At 31.7% G+C, this 21,264-nt stretch overlaps 1 protein-coding gene and 1 long non-coding RNA gene across 4 annotated transcripts; one reads left to right on the forward strand and one right to left on the reverse strand.

The window, feature by feature from the left end:
• Positions 1-7,424: 7,424 nt before the first annotated feature.
• Positions 7,425-20,891, forward strand: LOC145123123 (uncharacterized). The gene is made up of 6 exons (XM_079058437.1): positions 7,425-7,491; positions 9,126-9,270; positions 9,457-9,508; positions 20,169-20,239; positions 20,606-20,737; positions 20,825-20,891. Exons 2-6 carry the CDS (start codon positions 9,140-9,142, stop codon positions 20,889-20,891), a joined length of 453 nt encoding a protein of 150 aa, XP_078914563.1. The 5' UTR covers positions 7,425-7,491; positions 9,126-9,139.
• Positions 10,757-13,835, reverse strand: LOC145160657 (uncharacterized). Of its 3 annotated transcripts, XR_013738193.1 has the most exons (4): positions 12,907-13,835; positions 12,007-12,813; positions 11,462-11,545; positions 10,757-11,145 (listed from the first exon to the last, which is right to left on the reverse strand). It is a non-coding gene; the product is annotated as an uncharacterized LOC145160657 (long non-coding RNA). The 3 variants fall into 3 exon arrangements; XR_013738187.1 differs by having other exon boundaries at positions 10,757-11,545; positions 12,907-13,834; XR_013738194.1 differs by lacking the exon at positions 11,462-11,545 and having other exon boundaries at positions 12,907-13,833.
• Positions 20,892-21,264: the final 373 nt, after the last annotated feature.

The following is a 21,264-nucleotide window of genomic DNA, read 5'->3' on the forward strand; positions in this document are numbered from 1 at the left end:
AAGGCCTTATTGTAGGCAAAAAGACTGCCAACTCCCAACCCACCATCATCTCGCGACACAAGCATCGTATCCCACCAAACCCAATGCATGCACCAGTCATCCAAATCCACTCCCCAGAAGAAATAAGCTCTTATTCTTTCTAAAGAGTTCAACACCGTGATAGGAACAAGAAACATAGACATCAAGTAACTGCCTAAGGACCCCATGATAACTTAATCAAAGTAAGACGACCCCAGATTGAAAGACTTTCAGCCTTTCGACCCGCCAGTCTACTCCTAAACCGATCCAAAATAGAAGACCAAGCCACAACTCTCGACATATTCTGACCAACCGACACTACCAACTGAGTAAAAGGAAGGGTATCCGAAACACACCCCATTCAAAGATCCATAGAAGTAACTTGAGCAGCACTAACTCCCACACCATACAATTTACTCTTTAGACTTGAAGCCATAAAGAAATATCTAAGAATACGTACAATGTGGAGGGCATTCTTCTAATCCTACACTGAAGGGTTTTGAGCATTCTAACACTCCTAACGTATGCATGCAACCCTAGAAACATTGGATCTATTTTTTCTCTATTATACATGCAAACTTTCATTTTCCCAAGGTTTCATCCTAACTAGCATACTATGAAGTTTATGTAATACAAAACTAGTAGAATGACATACCTTTCTCATGTAGTTGGAAACCTTGTTGTCTTTGGCCTTTAAGAACTTAGGACTAATAGTATGAATGCCTCAAATAGGATCACACAACACCACCAACAATGGAGGAACTTGAGAGGAGGTCACTTGCACTCACAAAATCATCTTGCCCTCTTGTATATCACTTAATTGCCAATTTCATGAGCTAGAGGGGTTCTTGTATAGTGTAGCAAACTATGGTTACACCATGTAAACCCTAATGACTTTCCATATCCCTCATGCTCCATAGGTTAAAACCTCCATGGAGTATCCATGGGTTACCACATGGGTTTAGCCCAACATGAAGAACTATGGATCATAAACCCTTTTTATAATAATGAATGCTTTACCAAATCAACCATTTATATTTAATTAGTCTCTTTTTATCACAAAATTAATTCCAAATTAATTATTGATCAATACTAATTAAATAATATGATTTCGTATTAATATATTAGAACTTATAATATATTAATAAACCATAAATAACTTCTTCTCAAAAGTCCATCCCATCAAATTGTCCTAATGATATGCAACCTAAATGGATCATGCTATTATCGGGTCAAGTACATACCAATTATAGTTATGGACTTAGACACTAATCCAACAGTCTCCCACTTGGATAAGTCTAATAATTATTATTCCAAGTACGACTTCACAACCCAACTAACAATCGTAGCTCTTAAAAGGCGTTGTCGAACTCTGACCTAGTCAATGACGTGTCCATTAGATAAGAGATCATATATTCCTCCATTTTAGATACCACATGGACTGAGAAATGGATTATAATCATTCTCTCTGTCCATCTGTTGTTTCCCGATTTCCGATTTATGACGACCGACTAATTGAACAAATCAAATCAGTCCAGGCCTGATGTTATCAATAAATCATCGAGGGGCCTACAAATATAGCTTTTATCCACATGGGGTAAAAGGAACGGATAAACTTTGACCCAAATGCTTTCTTGTACTTACTCATCAAATTACACATAACGATATGTTTTATAACATCCAAGTTACTGGTGCGTTTACATATGTCAATGTGCAACTGAATTGCAACTACAAATCACATGTCTCCGTTTCAAGAATATAAGATATTATCGTCTCACAATCACTCGTGATAAAATCCACGAAGTGATTCAGATGAGCGTGGGTTGAATCCAATACTCGAATCTTATTCCAGGAGTACTCATGAACACTACGGTCACCATGTCCTAGACAAACTACAGACCCATTCATGACAGTCTTGCCTCAATACCTACTTCCAAAGTATGATCGACTGTGGATGGTTTGAATAACCTAGTTATTCGGGAAGTCAAAACATGAAAAGTGAAACACAAGAATAATACTAATCCTATATGGCCCCAAAACTTTTGAGCCATATTTATTACTCATCATTCATTGTATAATGTTTCGAATAACCAAATTAATACTTGAATTAAAACAATAGTTATGCTATGCTCCAAGCATGCACACTATGTTTATCTAAACGGTTGTATTGCCATGTACGAAGCATGCACACTATGTTTGTCTATGGTCCTTAATTTGTGAAATAGATCAATTGAAGAACATTTAAATTATGCTCATTTCCAAATTCAAATCCTTATTGCAAGTGTATGAATTCCAAATTCTTGTCACTGCTAGAAAGTGTTAGATTCTAAACTATCATGCAATGATTCTTTTGTAATGTCTGGGTGCTAAAATTCACAGAGACTTGACTAATGATATTACAAAGTATTCCTTTAGAGATTGTTACAAGACAATTCCATGGAAATGAAGTCTCGAATTCAAAGTACATTCCTTTAAACATCCTTCTTGCATAAAAGTTTCTAACTTTCTCATCTATTCTTCAACTCCCAATATGGAAACATTCCATAGTTGCCATACGACAACTCATTATTAATAGACTCCTGTCTATTTATAATAATGTCAATATGGTCCATCTGTTACTATACTTCCAACTGTCCTTAAGCGACCAATCTTTGGCGAACCTTAGATTGTCCTTAACAGTTGTTTAACCACTTCAGTCAAATCCAGTTCTATTCCTTTTTCCCTCTTAATGCCTTAGGCATTTGGAAAATTAGAACACGAGAATATTATAGCATATCCAATCAATCTTATACCCGAAACATATGGGACACGATTCATAATGTATAATATAAAGACATGATACTTGATCAGTCTTTTGCTACAATATTTTTTATTTGCCATGTTCTCATAATTTGAATTATGAAAATGGATGTCGTAATCATAATCAAATTTTGAGAACGCAATTAACACATCCATATATAGAATTTCCTTATGTTGAACCATTCCAACATATCATATATATATATATATATATATATATATATATATATATATATATATATATGACTAAATTTGATTAAAATCTCAATCTAAGATTTTAGATTTTGAAATGAAGTATGAATTCATCTCCCTTAATTATAGCAACACAACTTTTCAAACCTTGTAACTTGCGAATTAAAACTTTTGTTTTCTATAATTAACATTGCTAACTTGCAACATTCATCATAATTGATTATGCTCCCACTAGCATAATAATCATTACTTTTACTAGCATAGCACTTATGCTCCCACTAGCTTTTGACATGTGCTCAATAATCAACTAGACTTCTAGAAATCAATACTTCATTGACTTTCTTTACCAAAGTTCAGATTCCTGTCAAACTCGTTCGGCTAACGACCCTCCATTAGTCAAGGAAGCGGTAGGTGAGAGTGGACACCCATTAAACTGCCATTTTATAAGCAGTAACCTTATACCCCCTTATAGACCGGCTTCGTGAATGAGGCCTACTAACGGTAAGAATGACTTTACTCTTATACATATATATATATAAATAGTAAACCTATATTATTATAATAGTATAAGGGTTGAATTTTAAACTTTTAAAATTCTAGGGTTTGGAACTAAATGTTTCAAAGTGAGACTTTGTATTTACAAATTTCAAAAACTTGAGGGAAAGTTTTGAACTATTCGAAAACTTTTGGAATCCATTATTTATGAGTTTAATATAGGTTTTATGACAAGACTTTGGACATTCCATAACTTGAGGACAGGTTATGGAGTTCATAAAAACATTTATGTAAAAGACTCTTCAAGTTCCATAACTTGAGGACAAGTTATGGAAGACTTAAAACCATTTTATGATGACATTGAAAATTGAGACTTTTCACTTTCCATAACTTGAGGACAAGTTATGGATTTCATAAAAAAACATTTAGATCAAAAATTGTAACTAACAAAATCAAACAATTTGTCTATGATCTAATTAAACTCATAAATTAAGATAATTCATATCAAATAAATTTCAAGAAATTAGTCTAATCATATAAACTAATACAAATCATGAAACTTTGACAATTATCTTTTATTTGGATGAGAATCATCATTATCATATCAACAAAATCAGATTTTATGAACTAAAACATTTTGTGGTAATTTCTAATCCAAAACAGGCCACAAAACTCGAAATTCTGCTCACAGGTGTATCACCACGTCGTGGTAATAGCTGCCACGTCATGGTGGGCAGGTAGAAACGAAATTTGCAGATTTTCTAACTTTGAAAAACAATAAAACATCAAGTATAATAGAAAACAAGCTTAGGCTCTGATATCACTGAAGGGTTTTAGTATACTACAACATCCTATGGTGCACATACAACCCTAAATGCTTTGGAACTATGTTTTCTCTAGATATACATGCAATATTTTTTCCAAAGCTTTAAGCCTACAGCTAACATACAATTGATATAAACAACACAAAAATGAGTTATAGTGTTACCTCTTTATTGTAGCTTGTAGAACTTGCTGTGTTTGGCCTTTAAGAACTTAGTGCCCCATGTTTTGTACCTCAAATGGAATCACACAACATCACCAACAACAAAGGATTTGAGAGAGAATACTTGCACTCTAAAATCGGCTATAGCTCTTCCAAGAACACTAGGGTGCCAATTTTAGGAGCTAATCGTTTTCTTATATAGTGTGGCAAAACTAGGGTTACACCATGTAAACCCTATTGTGCATGACCTTCCATATTCCTTAGGATCCATGGGTTTAAACCTCTATGGATCATCCATGAGTTGTCACATGGGTTTAGCCCAACCTAAAGAATCATGGATCATTGGCCCACACCATAAGAATGAATGATTTTACCAAATCAACCCCTTATATTTAATTAGTCTCTTTTGATCACAAAATTAATTCCAAATTAATTCTTGATCAATACTAGTTAAATAATTTGATTTCATATTAATACATTAGAACTTATAATATATTAATAAATCATGAATATCCTCTTCTCAAAAGTCCATCCTTACAAATTGTTCTGGTGCCATGCAACCCAAATGGACCATGCTACTCTCGGGTCAAGTACATACCAATTATAATTATGCGCTTAGACACCTAATCCAACAATCTAATCATCCATAAGTCAAGGTATGAACTTGATACCTTAAAGGGACTGCAAGAAATGGAGTGATTCTGGATCGAAGACTTCTTTCTCCAAGCTAGAAACTTCAAGATCTTCTAATTTCTTCACAATGCACAAAAGAACACCAAACTTCCTTCCAAGGCTCCAAAAACTTGATAATGGAGGCTGATAAGGAGGCCAGAAAAAGGACTTAAGGACTTTAAATAGGGTGCAAGACCCTAAAAATTAGGGTTTTCTTCCCAAATGCCAACTCGTCGTGTTGAGGTTCCCTAACTCGTCGAGTTGGTTCATTAAACCCTCGCGATCCATCCATCTTCAACACGATGAGTTGATCCCTCCAACTTGTCGAGTTGACCTAGAAATAAAGTTATTCTCAACAATTTCTCTTCAAGATTTTGGATGTTACACTAATACTCTTAGACGTATTCCTAATAGAGGAGATGAGCAGGAGCAGTATGATAGTTTTCTTTTGTTATTGTAGGATTCCAGCTTCAATCAATCCCAGATTGATTGGGTTGGATTATTGACACATATGATACTTTCTTTGTTTCTACTACTCAAAGATATATTGATGGTATTATGCCCTTCTTCAGAAGGTCCCGAGACCCGGTATAACAATTGGATGCCCATTAAGATCGATATTCTAATATGTCAGATTAGGTTACTCAACATCCCTACTAAAGAGCGATTATCTCATAGGGATATTTTGTTGGATTCGATTTTTTGTCCCATTTTTTCCTGTAGTGTGGAGACAATTGAGCACATCTTTGTCGGTTGTACTGAGTTGATTGTTTTATGGTCGCATATTGTCGTTTAGTGGGACATCCAGGTGCCACTTCAGCTTTTAGTGGAGTCTCTTATCTCGTGATCAAATTCTACTTCTTTGTGAGCCGATCACCGAAATGCCTTTAATGCGAAGGTTTTGACTTCCTTTTGGTGCATTTGGAATTTTAGAAATTCTTCGATTTTTGGAGCAGCTTCCCCTATGAACTCTTTGCTTTTTGATGATGTTTTTATAGGACATTTTTTTGGATTTTTAATAGGTGCACAAAAGTCAAGATTAGCTGGACTTTTTGGCTTCATAATCCTATTTTTGCTACAATTTTGTTGTAATGCTTTTTTTTTCTGGTTTCCATCTAGTTTTTTTTTAAATTTCCGCCATTACAAAAAAAAATTGTATAGTAATGTTGTATTACTAACAAAACATTTATTTTTGTAAATTAATAATTATTTTGTAATTATTTGATTAGTTATTACGATTTCAAATTATAAATAACGTTTTTTTTTCTCGACCATAGTTTCTACGGATTTAAACCTAGTTAGTAAAAAGATATGATCAAACACTTTATCTTTGTTTGATTTCACCATCTCCATAGAGAGTTCTTTAAGATCCTTCAATCCATTTAATTTTCCTTTTTTTCATATCATAAATGTAGTTATGAAGCTATCACCAAGACTAACTAATTCAACACTTACAAACTCACTGAGATAAAGTTTTGCAAGGGCAATAATAGTTTCTTATCGCTCAGGCTAGCCATATGAAGAAGTAAATCTGTACTAACCTTATGAAATCGGTTCTTCAACTCTTGAAGTTGTAAATCAACGATAGCAACAAAGACTTCAACTCAGAAACGATGAAAATTGTGTAGTTTACCAACTTTTTTTTCTTCCTCTCAGAACATATACATCTTTCATATCAAGAGCTTCAATGGAATGTCTAATATTATTGGGCGTTGAGGAAGAATTGGCTTGGGTTTTTTTTTGTTTTCTTTTGTGCATTAACAAACCAATCTAATGTTCCGATTTTCTTCTAGCGTTTGATAACTTGTTTTTATCTTCATTAATTGTTGTCGTCAAAATAAATTTTTCCTGAGAAGACTAATACAATTAATAATTTAGAAATTAAACAGAACTAAAATCTATAATTCATACTTATAGACCAAGATCAAAATAGTAGAAAACATAAATCATATTCTAATGTACGATTCTGATATTGTATGTATAGACTTTTCTGTGCTATGGAAAAAAGTAATTCAATATATTATATGCCACTTGCATGCTTTAACATAGAAAAGGAAATTGACTGCACATTCAAACACAACACATTTACTTTTTTAATCATTATTGTAATATAGTTAAAGCTACTTACTACATTAACAAAAAGTAATTTTTGTATTTAATTGGCACACATTAGCAAACACATGATCGTTATTTTAATAGTTAAATCTACTTGCTACAATAACAAGAAAGTAATTTCTCTATTTAATTGACACAACTGCATAAACAAAAGCAACCTGTAGAGAAAGAGGCCAAAAGCGATCAGCAAGGTATTATCAAGACGGAAAAAACCGGTGATTCTCACTTTCGGATTGTATCTTTTTAATTTTGTTGATAAAACCTAACTTTAAGATTTGTGATTTTTCTTTTTTCGTTTAATGACAAGTATTTCAAAAAAAATTCCATTGTGTCAAATATAGTTGCCATTTGTGTGGCGGATTTTCCTTTTATTAGGTTTGGATTTTAATCTTGGCATGCAAGTAACTTTACAAGGTATGGAATTCGTTTAATCAACTATAATAAATGAAGATCCATTTTGCCACATATCAATCTCTCATGAGTTTTGACATTTGTCATTTTATGATATTTTTAAAATTAAATACTATCCACATGTTAGTTTCTAAGTTTTTATAATTTTTAAAATTAAAAATCACATAATACTTATATATGCAAAGTATTAAATGTAATAAACATGGTAGTAATTGTAATTAATACGTTTTTTCTTTCTTTATTTCAAAATTTTATTTAAAAAAATGCTTAATGTTTATATTTTAATATTTAATTTTTTTAATCAACCCGTGTAATACACGGTTTTACACCGAGTGACAAGTATTTCAAAAAAATTCCATTGTGTCAAATATAGTTGTCACATGTCCTTCTCTCATTCAATTGGTCACATGTCATTGTGTCATAATTTTAAGATCTATTTATTTTCCACTTGTTATTTACTTCATTTTTCATTTCCAATATATCATTAGTTTAGTTTCTATAAATTAAACCTATCATAATTACTATTAATTTCAAATTTCAAATTTCAAATTTTAAATTTTAATTTCAATTTCAAATAAATTTATAGTTTAAATCTTTGTGTTTAGCATTTTGTTATAATTTACCCGTTTAATACATAAATCTGATAACTAAACACATAATTTTAACTAATTTATTTATTTTTATCATAATTTTCAGTTATTTCAAATTTCAAATTCAAATAAATTTTCCCTTTAATCATTTATATTAACATTTTGTTTTAATCAACCCGTATAATATACAGATCTTACAACTAGTATATATATATATATATATATATATATATATATATATATATATATATATATATATATATATATATATATATATATATATATATATATATATATATATATAGGGAGTGGTTCAAATGAGAACCAAAAAAGGTTAAGAACCGTAAGAACCTCTAACTTTAGATGTTTATAAAGGTTAGGGCAACCCTAAACCCAAAACCCTAAACCCTAAATCCTAAACCTTAAACCCTAAACCCTAAACCCTAAATCTTAAACCCTAAACCCTTTATAAACACCCAAAACCCTTTATAAACACCCTAAACCCTTAACCTTAAGCCCTAAACCCTAAACCCTAAACCCTAAACCCTTTATAAACATCTAAAATTAGAGGTTCTTAACCTTTTTTGGTTCTCATTTGAACCTTTATATATATATATATATATATATATATATATATATATATATATATATATATATATATATATATATATATATATATATATTAAATAACATTAAGTCTAATAACTAATCAAGGGAATGCATTTGCATACCCTTCCACATCCACAGCTGTACATCCGACCACCCTACTAAAAATAGACATGCCCTACTATATATTCATCATCTAACTTATCAACACTCGAAAACTTGACGTGCTTCCCAACATACAGCCATTGAAGCAATAATGGTGACAGCAACGGCCGTGGGGGTGGCGGTGAGGGTGTTGTTGATGGTATTGTTTTGCGTAATGGTAGCTGGGTTTGCTTACTTATTCGCCATCGATGGTTTTATTTCTTGTTTCAACTTGGGAACCAGGTAATAAAAGTACAAGCTATCACCGATTTGTTTTCAAGACTTGTTTTGTATTTTATTGTTACGAATGTCAAATCATATGGTAGAGAAATTTAAGATTTAAGTAAACTGTTGATGTTTTTGCGTTTTAATCAGTTTCCTCATGAATTATTTTGTTAACTTTTATTTTTATTATGGAATTTGTTGCAGGTGGGGGATAGCAGTTCAAGTGGAGTTTGCCGTGTATCTTGCTGTTATAGGCGTATGAATCTTCTTATCATTTATTCATTTATAAGTTTAACTTGTTGCTTCTTTGTCCTTTAGAGTTTAGGCTTTTGATGGTGAACTAACCAAAACATAGACTTCGTTTTTATAAAGAGAAAAGATTCTTACATAATAGTTTTCTCCATAAATAATAATTTATATTTTATGGAGTTATACAACATAACATTTTTAGACCTAATAATAATTTATATCTTATGGAGTTATACAACGTAACATTTTTAGACCTAAATTGTTGTGTATGGAAAAAAAACTTGTTATGTAGGAATCAATTTTTCTTTAAAAGGGTTAATATTATTATAAGCTAAGTACTAACTATCTAAAATGTTTTAAAAATGCCACTAAACTAAAAAAAATATCATTAAAAGATAACAAACTATAACATCTGTTTTGTAAATAATTAAATACTATTATGTCCAGGAAAAAAGCTATTACATGTCATAGTAGCATTTTAAAAATAAAAGTTAAAGCTTGTTATATTTTCATATCTTTTTTAATTCAAAAATTTTTTAAAATGAAAGTTATAATTTCATTTTTTATTATTAACAATGGACTTACATTTGTATACACATAACTGCAACATCTTTACAACACTTTTCTCATAATGGCAATGTACTTATATTTCTTTACATAAAAAATGAGTTATGCTATACAACCATGCTAATGGTTTCATATCATCCTATGACCTTTGAATACGGAATCTGTCGAGCCCCTTACAGAAGGTGTTGTTACTTTGCTAGGGGTGCAAACGAGCCGAGCCTGGTCAGGCTCGGGTCGGGCTCATTTAAGTTATACGAGGCTCGAGCTCGAACTCGACTCGATTCGAGCTTTCTTATACTGAGCTCGGCTCGGGCTTGGGCTTGACTCGTTTTTTGTTCAACGTGCCTAAATAAGCTTAAGATCGGCTCGAGCTCGTTAAGAAGCTCATTTATTAATACCATAAATTCCTAATTCCCCAAATATATTTTTATTTTAATATATAAAAATAATAATAAATTATATTATATAAAAGCTCGTTTAGGCTAGCGAGCCTAATCGAGCTTATTGACATAGGCTCAAGCTCGAGCTCGTTTAATAAACGAGCTTAATATTAAGCTCGGGCTCGTTTAAAATCGGTTTCGAGTCGAGCTTTTAACGACCCGATCTCGAGTAGCTCACGAGTAGCTTGGCTCGTTTGCGCCCCTATACTTTGCTACCCATGGAAAATATCAGCAACAAATATTCAGAATTGGATGCAAACATTATAAAATTTTCATTCGAAAAAGCTATAACTACCAATATCATAAAATTACAGATAGTGAATCCTAAAGCAAATTGGATAACTAAGTTTCCATAACTAAAAACTTACATACATGAAATCCTAGAGATGAGAACTTATTTCAGAAATGAATTTGTTCCCGTGTAAGGTCCAAGATTGGAATTCCATAAAAGACACCTCCGATTTCTTTTGACATCTACCTTCTTGCACCAATTATTAATTTCACAAAATTCCCTCCATGTGTCATTACAAAAAATATCGGATTCCAAGCACACGAAGAAGTCTAAAGCAGCCAAACCCGTCACGTGCTTCCGGAATCCGTCTACTTCGTCTTTTGTTGTCAATTCCTCTTTCGTTACCTGTCATAGTTATAATTTATAAATAAACCACAAAAGTAGTCTTTATCAATGAAAATTACATGTGTAACTGCTCTCCAAAATCACCAATGATTCAATGATTAAAAAGAAAAGTCGATCTGCGACTTGTAATAGAATCAAATAAGATGATTAAGAAATCAAAAAACAATCTTGATACAAAACAATTAAAAATGTAAAAGTATTTATGAAGACCACACATTCGTTAAAAATGTAGCAAAAAAATCCAAATTAATAAAACTGTACCCAATGAATCAACAATAAAAATTTTACTTTAGAATATAAATGAATTTGTGCTTACCTTCAACTTCCCAATTATGCCCCTACCTCTAAAACTCTTTAACCATCTACCGACCTTCAACTTTCCAGTTATACCCCTTCCTCTCTAGTTAATACCAATAATAGCACTTTACTTATATTTCTTTACAAACATCAAATATGATATAGAGAAAGTAAAAACTAAAAAAATAATCTGGTCAAAAAGTTAAAAAGAAGAATTAACAAAAAAAAAATTACAAACAAAACAACATATAAATGTTAAACAGAAGTGTATAATTAGATAAAATTAAAAATTAAAAAAAAAATAAATAAATAAAAATAAAAAAAATAAAAAATTGGTTAAGAAGGAACATTTCGCCTAATCTTTCTGAATGGAAATCACCTATTTTCCACGGAGGAGCAAAGATGGTTAAACAGAAGTGTATAACCAACAATTTTACAAAAAAACAACATATAAATGTTGATGATGAAAACTAATTACTAAATGTTATAATTAGATCAAATTAAAATGAAGTAAAAAATGTTTAACACATAATGAATACATGTCCTAAACTCATAAACAATTACCTTTTTTTTTTCATATTTCCAGAAGAAAAAAAAAACTGATCTTTTCTAGGCATCTTGGTTCAAGCATTTCATCGAGCAGTTGGGGTGCGTAGTCAGACTCTCTTTCAAATGTCAATATGAAGTGGTTGGGGTATAACTGAATCGTGTTCTTGGGTTATGATGGAGGCAAGCGATCATATTCCTTGCAGGAACAGAGATAAAAGAACAAAAAAAAGTCAAAAAAAAAGTTACCAAGACCAGGAAGAACAAAAGTCCGTTTGCAGATTGTATGCAGGATACTGGAAACAATATAGTAAAAAATGGTACCCTCTCATTTGAGTCATTAAATCCCTAAAAATGAAGACAATCACAGCTATAGACAAAGCCGATGAAACTAATAAAAAACAATAAAAACCATGATACCTTTACAACTGCTTTGAAAAAAAATCAAAGAATTTGTGCCACTTTTCATCAGCTTCAAAAAAAACCATGTGATTGTGTACCTTCTCTTTGATGGTTGTTCCATAAATGCAGCCTCAAACTCCCCAAAATTATCAACACTCCCACCAAGTGGATATGAATTTAACTCATTTGTGGTATCTTTGGAATTAGATTTTATGTCAACTCTAAAGCAATTATGAATGTTTGTGATTGGCTTGGAGTTGAATCTACTATCAGTTACATGAGATTCAACAAAAACTCCATTGTTTGGTGCTCCAAATAGATCATTAGGACAACAGTGAGCCGTCTTGTAAACTCGGGGGGAGACATAGTCTTCTCAAAAAGTTCCTCAAGAGAGGATTCAAACAGTCAAGGTGCACTCCTTTCCTATGGCAGAGTGTAATTGTAAGCAGACACATCAAGTGAAATTCCAGAAAAGGGATTACAATCTCATTACTAACATGAAGCAGCAATCATTACCTTATTATCCTTCCCATTTTGCGCTAACTTGGACTCTGAGTAGGCATCCAAGAATTCCCACCCGCCCTCATCATCAGATCCATGATACCCATAAACCACTAACTGAATGAAAGCTAAAAGAACTCAAGGATTCCGATTTTTGAAAAGGATCCTTGGATACAGCTGAATTTCTTGCAGTAGAGTTCAATCCATTGTCATTATCGGCCTCCTTTGTGGCAGCTGAATGAAAGATAAAAGAACTCGAGGATTCCGATTTTGAGAAAGGATCATTGAAGTTGGTTTTACCTGATTTGATGCTTTGTCTCCTTTTGCTCATAGAAAACCTTAGGGAGGCGACTCCAATTCGAAATCGGATTTAGACTGCGTGGTATTGGAGATCGTCTAACCCTAACAGCAATCATATCCTCAGGAAGTATTGGAAACGAACGGAAGAAACATACGTCGACCAACAAAAAATGAGCAATCGTTGTCCGACACACCGATCGTAGGTTGTGGTGGCAAGCAACCACATGGGAAGAAGTTCATGAGGTTCGACTGAAGATTTTTGTTAAGGAGGATGATTTGTGTGCTAATCGAAGAGGGAAAGCGAGAAAGACACACAAAACACCAAATAATCAAACACCAAATCAAAAATGAAATTGAAGCGATAAAACGAAGAAGCAGAAAGTAGAAGATGGTGGAGCTAATGGCGGTGGATAGCATCGAGAAGAAATCCTGATCATATAAATCCACCCGGCTTTTCCAATACAACGGCGGAGGCGGTGAGAAGACCGGGAAGAAGCACTCATTCTTGGAAGAACCGATGACACCAATCGCAATATAATTGGCTTATCGAGTCGGGGGAAACAATGGTTAAACAGATAACACCACATGGAAATGACGTTGAAAAATAAACTAAAATTAAACCAACGAAATAAAAAAAAAACAAAAACAAAAAATAAAACCCACCAGGTACTGAGCATTAGGGAACCAAAAATTAATATGTATATAAATGTCTTTTTTGTTAAATCATATTTTTAAAATACTTTATACGATACATTTTTCATTTTTTTAGTTCACAATTTAATAATTGCATTTTTTCATATTTTACTTTTAATAATTGTTTGTGATTTTGATCACTTATTTGAATCTATATGCATTTTAACTTGTTAGATCAAAAGAATAGACTTAGATAAATTTAAAGGTATAAGTGGATAAGATGTCAAGATAGATATGAGGTTTCTAGAAAAACCAAAATGAATGAAGCCATTTTAAAATGCTAGATGAAACGCAGAAGCCTAGCTAATATTTTAAATATTAAGTAAAATTGAAGTGAATGAAGTCATTTTAACTGGTTACATCAAACAAAGAGGTATAGTAATATTTTTAATTTTATATACTTTTTATTGTTTTACAAAAATAACCAAACATATCAAAATTAATAGTTTTGTATTCTATAATTAGAGATGAATATCAATATTACAACTCCATAGTTCAATGATGACTTTATTAAATTGTGAATGTTGTAACATAATACTTTTTTTGTAAAATAGATTTATACTTATATAAATATTAAGATTAGAAAATTAATAAAATTTATGTTTCTTAAACAATAGACAAGTGCTAAAAATGAAAAGAATATGATTATTAAATTGTGAACGAAAAAAACTATGAAGAGGTAACAAACTATGGAAAGTGTTTTGAAAATACAATTAAACTAAAAAAGACATTAAATATAACAAGCTATAAGTTTTGTTAAAAAAATTATTATTATGACCCGGAGAAAATGCTTATCACAGGTCATAATAATATTTTAAAAATAAAAGTAAAATTTTGTTACCTTTTAATGATATTCTTTTTAGTTTATGGTATCTTCAAAAACTTTAGATAGTTCTTTTACCTAGTATGACGTTAACAAAATTATTTATCCTCTCATTTGAAAAATACACGACGACGTGATGTCTTTATTTATAATCAAACACACTTTCGGCATTAAGGATGCACTCAAATAAGGCTGAAGAGTGTAGGTGTGGTTTCGAGGGCGGTTTGCCACCTAATATGTGGTAACCACCATGTCAGCTCACCGGTTCCATGTGCAGCTACGTCGAGCTCAGCTGATTTATACCGAGCTCTCTCTCTCTCTCTCTCTCTCTCTCTCTCTCTCTCTCTCTCTCTCTCTCTCTCTCTCTCTCTCCATGATTTCAAAATAAATTTCACAACACTATGCAACCAATAATGCTATTTAGAGCTTATACAGAGAGTCTTTTCCATGGTAGAATTGTGGCATGACACCCCCAAGCTAAGAATATCTATTTACAAAAACGACTTAACCTAAAATTGATTTTTGGTCAAGCCCAAAATTAAATACAATATATATATATATATATATATATATATATATATATATATATATATATATATATATATATATATATATATGAGAAATTAAATATCCTTCTAATTTTTGTTCCAGCATATCCTCCTACCCAATGAAATGGTGACATGTGTAACATTTAATGCCCATGTAATGAAATTTAATGATATTTTAAGATACTAGTATGACACATGTCATCATTTAAATGGGTAGGAGGATTAGTAGGATCAAAAGGTAGGAAGATATTTAATTTCTCATATATATATATATATATATATATATATATATATATATATATATATATATATATATATATATATATATATATATATATATATATATATAAGAAGATCTATTCGTAGTCAATACCCAGAAGGTTCACTATTGTTGTAATCATAACCATTCCGTCGGAGCCCGACATGTTCACCCATTGGGTCGATTGCTCACTCACTTCAGAGTTTTCTCCTTTAGATAAAAAAAAGTTTCATCCCCTTAGGTTGCCAAACTACGACGAGAGTTTTATCTTTTCAAGCACCAATCGTGCAGGGCAACAGAACTTATGGGTGGTTTTGGTGGTCAATGAAAATGTACTAGTGGTATGTATTAACATGAAAAAAAATTATTAGACTACTAGCTTTACCAGCGGTAGGAGGGTGAAAATACAGTTTTAAGAATAGAAGTTCTAGGAGAAGCTAATTCAATAATGGAGTCGAAGTCCTAGATTCTTGATTATAGGAATTGTCAAACCCTTGGGTCCTTCTTCAACCTCAAGACGTGCTGAGTCGACATCGAGGTGCCAAGCAACTCCGTCCATAGTTTTTTGCAATATTATATATTATTTCTTATTAATTAGTCTCATTATCTTTGGGTATATCCACTCAATAATAACCTATAAGACTTTTAGAAATTCCTCCATTTTTTCAATATTTTAAAAAAAAATTGGGGGCACAATTAAACAATTTCAATGTGATAATGTTGGGAATATAATAATAAATCTTTTCATGACCACTTTGCTTCCCATGACATTACTTTTCGATTTTCTTGCCCTCACACTTCCTAGCAAAATGGGAATATGAACACATGATTCACATTATCAATAATATGGTGCACACTCTCCTCATTCACTCACACCTTCCACCCACTTTTTAGTCGGAAGCTCTCCACATAGCCACCCACATCCTTAATATTCTTCCATATATGCCCATAGCCAATGACACACCTCACTATCATCTTTTTCTTCTGACTTATGATAATATTTGTGTCTTTTGATGTTTACTTTTTCCCCACCTTCACACTACCCACAAACTCTTACATTTTCTTGGTTAGCCTACATATCATTATGGGTTTTGTTTCTATGATCTTTGTACTCGTAAGATCATCATTTCTCGTCGTGTCACTTTTGACGAGATGATTTTCCCTACAGTTTGGTTACCCCTAACAAACCCCCTTCATATGATTGCAACCCGTGTAGATACCATACCGAACCAAGACTATAATTGATGAAAGATAAACGACAACTAATAGATCCTACAAAGTATAGAAGGATTGATGTTGGATTAAGATATTGGACACACGCTCGCTTAGATATATCATATGGTGTAGGATTGGTTAATCCTTTTATAAAAAACCCACTGGTAAATACATCATGAGAAATATTAAAGAAACCACCGGTAAACACATCTAGTCCGTTAAATACAACGTGAGATATATAAGAGGAACCACTAGTAATTGTTTGACTTACACACGTAGAAGTAAATAGGTGACATGGAAGTGACCAATTACATTGATAGTGATTTGGCAAGAGATGTAAATGGCAGGCGAAGTACAACATGTATAGTTTTTTTACCTAAATAACAACCTGGTCACATGGGCTTCTCAGAAGCAATACTTAATACCTCTTTCGTCATGTGAAGCTGAATTTGTGGTTTCTACTAGTGCAACATGCCAAGGTATATGGATACGTAGCAATGGCGGATCTAGTATATATCCCAGGGTAGCCCGGGATACCCTTAAAAAAAATTCAATAGTGTAATTTTTTTCGAATTTTTTTTTTCATATTGTGTATTACGCGATTTTGTTTACTGAGGATACACCTTTACTTTGATCTTGAATCCGCCCGCCACTGATAAGTAGGTATTGATTAAGCTAAGAGGAAAAAGCATTACACCTACTATACTACATGTGGACAAAAAGTGAACATTGGATTTAATGAAAAATCCAGTATTTCATGGTAAAAGGAAACACATTGATACAAGGTTCCATTTTATACAATGATGGCATTTAGGTCATACACATAGAGACTAAAGAACAACATTTTCCACAAATGCATTATAAATTAGGAGGGAAATATTGGCTTAATTTAGAACTGGGGCGTTTTTAGAGTCAAGAGTATTTTTAAAATGTCTCCTATTTTTCAGCTTTTGTGTTGGAGAATGACTCATTTATGTTTAGTATACGTAGGGTAACTTATTTGATATTTTGTATTCAGTTTATCGGTCTTGTTTCTAATAAAAACTTGGTGAACAATTATTAATCTCGTATGTTATTTTCGTCCCTGTTCTTCCCCTGTTTTGTTGTTTTGTTTGTGTCTTTTTCTCACTTGTACGTGGTAATCAAGGTTAATTCTGCAGGTTAACAATAAAAAATTACTCTAGGTAATGTGATCTACTTCACTTTAAATCAAACTGGTACCTTTACTTTTTTTTTTCTTTTGATGCACATTGATGAGTAAAACCTAGAGCACTTATGATGGTGCATATGCTAACTATAATCATTTGTATTCAGTAGGATATATTTGTACACATCTTCTTTTTAAACAAGTTAATTAACACTTTGTTATATACCGGTTGTCATTATAGGCGTGGGTATTCTACAAGGAATCAAGCTGGATCAAGACAACTATTTTCGTTGTTTTGATGTATTTGCTAGGAAGATAATCTTTTTTCTGTTTGTCAGTTGTTTAACAACTTTGAATCATTTTTGCATTTCACTTGAAAGGGTATGTGGATGTGCATTTGGGCTAAATGGCTTTTAATTTTATATAACTTATGGAGTAGGTTATATATGTCGCCTCAAACATGATCATTTTACATATTTTTTATACAATAAAAAAAGGGTAAATGGCACAAAAAACACTCTTTTTACACAGAAATTCGATTTTGACACCGTGTTTTTTTTGTGTCAATTTTGACACTGTGTTTTCCAATTTGTTACAATTCTGACCACTTGACCGGTTAACCAGGTTACATGCTAACGTGGCATGATGACGTGTCAGTTTTGATGACGTGACATGCTGACATGATATGCTGACGTGTCAAAATTGATTTTTTTTCCACAAAAAACACTTAGTTTTCACTTTTTTTCGATTTTGACACTTACTTTAATTTTTTATTTCAATTTTGACACTATGTTTTTTTTTGTTCCAATCGAACATCATTTATCAAATTTTGTTCAATTTTGTCTATTTTACATTTGAAACCGTATAAATATATTTTTTTTATTACATTTTAAACCGTATAAACATATTTTTTTCGTTTAAAAACCACATTTTTATTTAAATACAAGGTGTATTTTTTTCTTACATTCAAAGCATTAGTTATATCATGAGAATCAAACTAACCATAAGCTTCTAATAAGATGTAAAAATTTGATGGGTTGCAAACTTGATATCCGAGTTTTGATCGACTACACGCCTCCAAACCTCCAAACACATTTTAAAGTTGCATATTTAATATAAAATACAATTTTTATATAACTAATACATATTTATACATAAAAATATGGTTTGAGTGTAAAAAAAATGTATTTATACAAAACTATGGTTTTTAAATGAAAAAAAAACATATTTATACGGTTTAAATGTATTAAAAAAATATTTATACGGTTTTAAATAGAAAATTGTCAACATTGAACAAAATTGGAAAAAATGATGTTCGATTTGGAACAAAAAAACATAGTGTCAAAGTTGAAAGAAAAAATTAAACTTAGTGTCAAAATAAAAAAAAAATGAAAACTTAGTGTTTTTTGTGAGAAAAAATTTCAATTTTGACACGCCAGCATATCATGTCAGCATGCCACGTCATCAAAACTGACACGTCATCATGCCACGTCAGCATGCAACCTGGTTAACCGGTCAAGTGGTCAGAATTGTAACAAATTGAAAAACATCGTGTCAAAATTGACACAAAAAAAAAACACGGTGTCAAAATCGAATTTCTGTATAAAAAGAGTGTTTTTTGTGCCATTTACCCATAAAAAAAATGTATTTCTAGTTTTTCTTGTTCAGAGCACTAGTTGATAAATTTCATAATTAATTGAGCCGGCATGTTGCAACACGCATGATCAAGTCTCTTTAACAACTAAAATTACGTACATATTTGATTTTAAATATATGATCTCATGTTCAAACGTCACTTTGTTATGAAAGTTAAGTTTGTCAAAAAACTAAGGTCATTCCCTAGTGAAGTTAAAGAGTAATTTTCATAAATTTAACACATGATGCTCTAATTAATTTGCTACAGTGAAAGTTGCTAATCCTGCATGACGATGAACCCTAGCTGTCCATACAAATTTAAACTATTAATGACAAAATGATATTTGTTGTATATGGTTCTCGTTGCAATCAAATTCAGAATCATTTTTTTTTAGTTCTCTATCTTTTTTAAGTGGAAGCTCCGATTTGAAACTTTTCATGTATTAAGAATAATTGTACTTATGTTCACTACAAGTCTACAAATAAAGTAACCTTCATGGAGCCTCTTTCAAATAATGTCATTTTTTTGTTTCTTGAAGCATACACTATACAATTTTTATCATATTTACTACCCGTGGGAACTTGTGAGAATTGGTGTCATAGTCATATTTTCTTACCTTCTACAGCCTTCTTAGCATTGGATACATCCTTGTTCAGTTCTTCAGGTTATCAAGTGAAGAATCTTCCACAAATCCATTATATTTTGTGTTAGTGAGACGTCATAAAAGGTAATAATAAAGGATATTCTTGACCATTAAAATATAGCAGTGGGAAGTACTATCCATTCTATTTATATATTGAATTCCATTTGTGTTTATAATTAAAATGTAAACCTTTTACAATTGAAGTGAAAAGTGTACGTAAAATAAATTTGAGGTACACTAATTATTTCTTTCTCCATGTTCTCTTTTCAATTGAACAAGGTAAAATCATCTTTTACTTGCTTTCTTAAACTACCTTTAATTAACAATACCGGTTTCACAACGAGAAAACGGGGTTATCTTGTTGATATTTGTCACTGTTTGCATGAATCATATCAAACCAATTGTAAAGATATTTACGTGTATTTTCTATTTTTGTATTTTTTTTCTTAGGGAACACACCCCGGGGATCTCTGTTGTAACTGCAAGAGTAATATTTTCTACACTAGCATGTTTGACGCTTGGATCTTTGATTTACACGCTTATTAAAGATATATCTGGATCCTATGCTCAAGTATTCTCAAAGTATGTAAATATGTCTTCAATCTTTATTTAACTTTCTTCTTCATAATCAATGTAAAGAGGACATTAATAAATAATATATGAAAACAGGTGCTTCTTAACAGACATGACTGACCTCTATGTCCATGCTGTGATGTTATCGGTATGTCTACCTTAATGATATACTTTTGTTTTGATCAATTTGTTTTTGCTCTAACAAAATTTGTTATTTGACATTATTATGGTCTTTAAAATCAATTTTTTTTGCTTCGATTTGAAATTGTCCATTTATAGAGTGATAGTAGCATTTTTTGACGTAGACATTTGCAGCTTAATACGAAACCAGTCGCTTTCATTCTCATGCGATTAACTTGATATATGATCGATGTTTCACGATTCCAATTTTAGGGCTTTTTATGCATTTACAATAAATAATTTAAATTGCAAATCGATCTATCTAGCTACCACATGCTGCAATATGCAACTCTTAAACTTTATAGGAACTTCTTGTTCCTCTTTTTTTGTTTAACAAGAAGAGTGGACGCTATTTA

This window comes from Lactuca virosa, chromosome 1 (genome assembly GCF_052849685.1).
Source record: "Lactuca virosa cultivar CGN04683 chromosome 1, Lactuca_virosa_CGN04683_v6, whole genome shotgun sequence".
Lineage (NCBI taxonomy): Eukaryota > Viridiplantae > Streptophyta > Magnoliopsida > Asterales > Asteraceae > Lactuca > Lactuca virosa.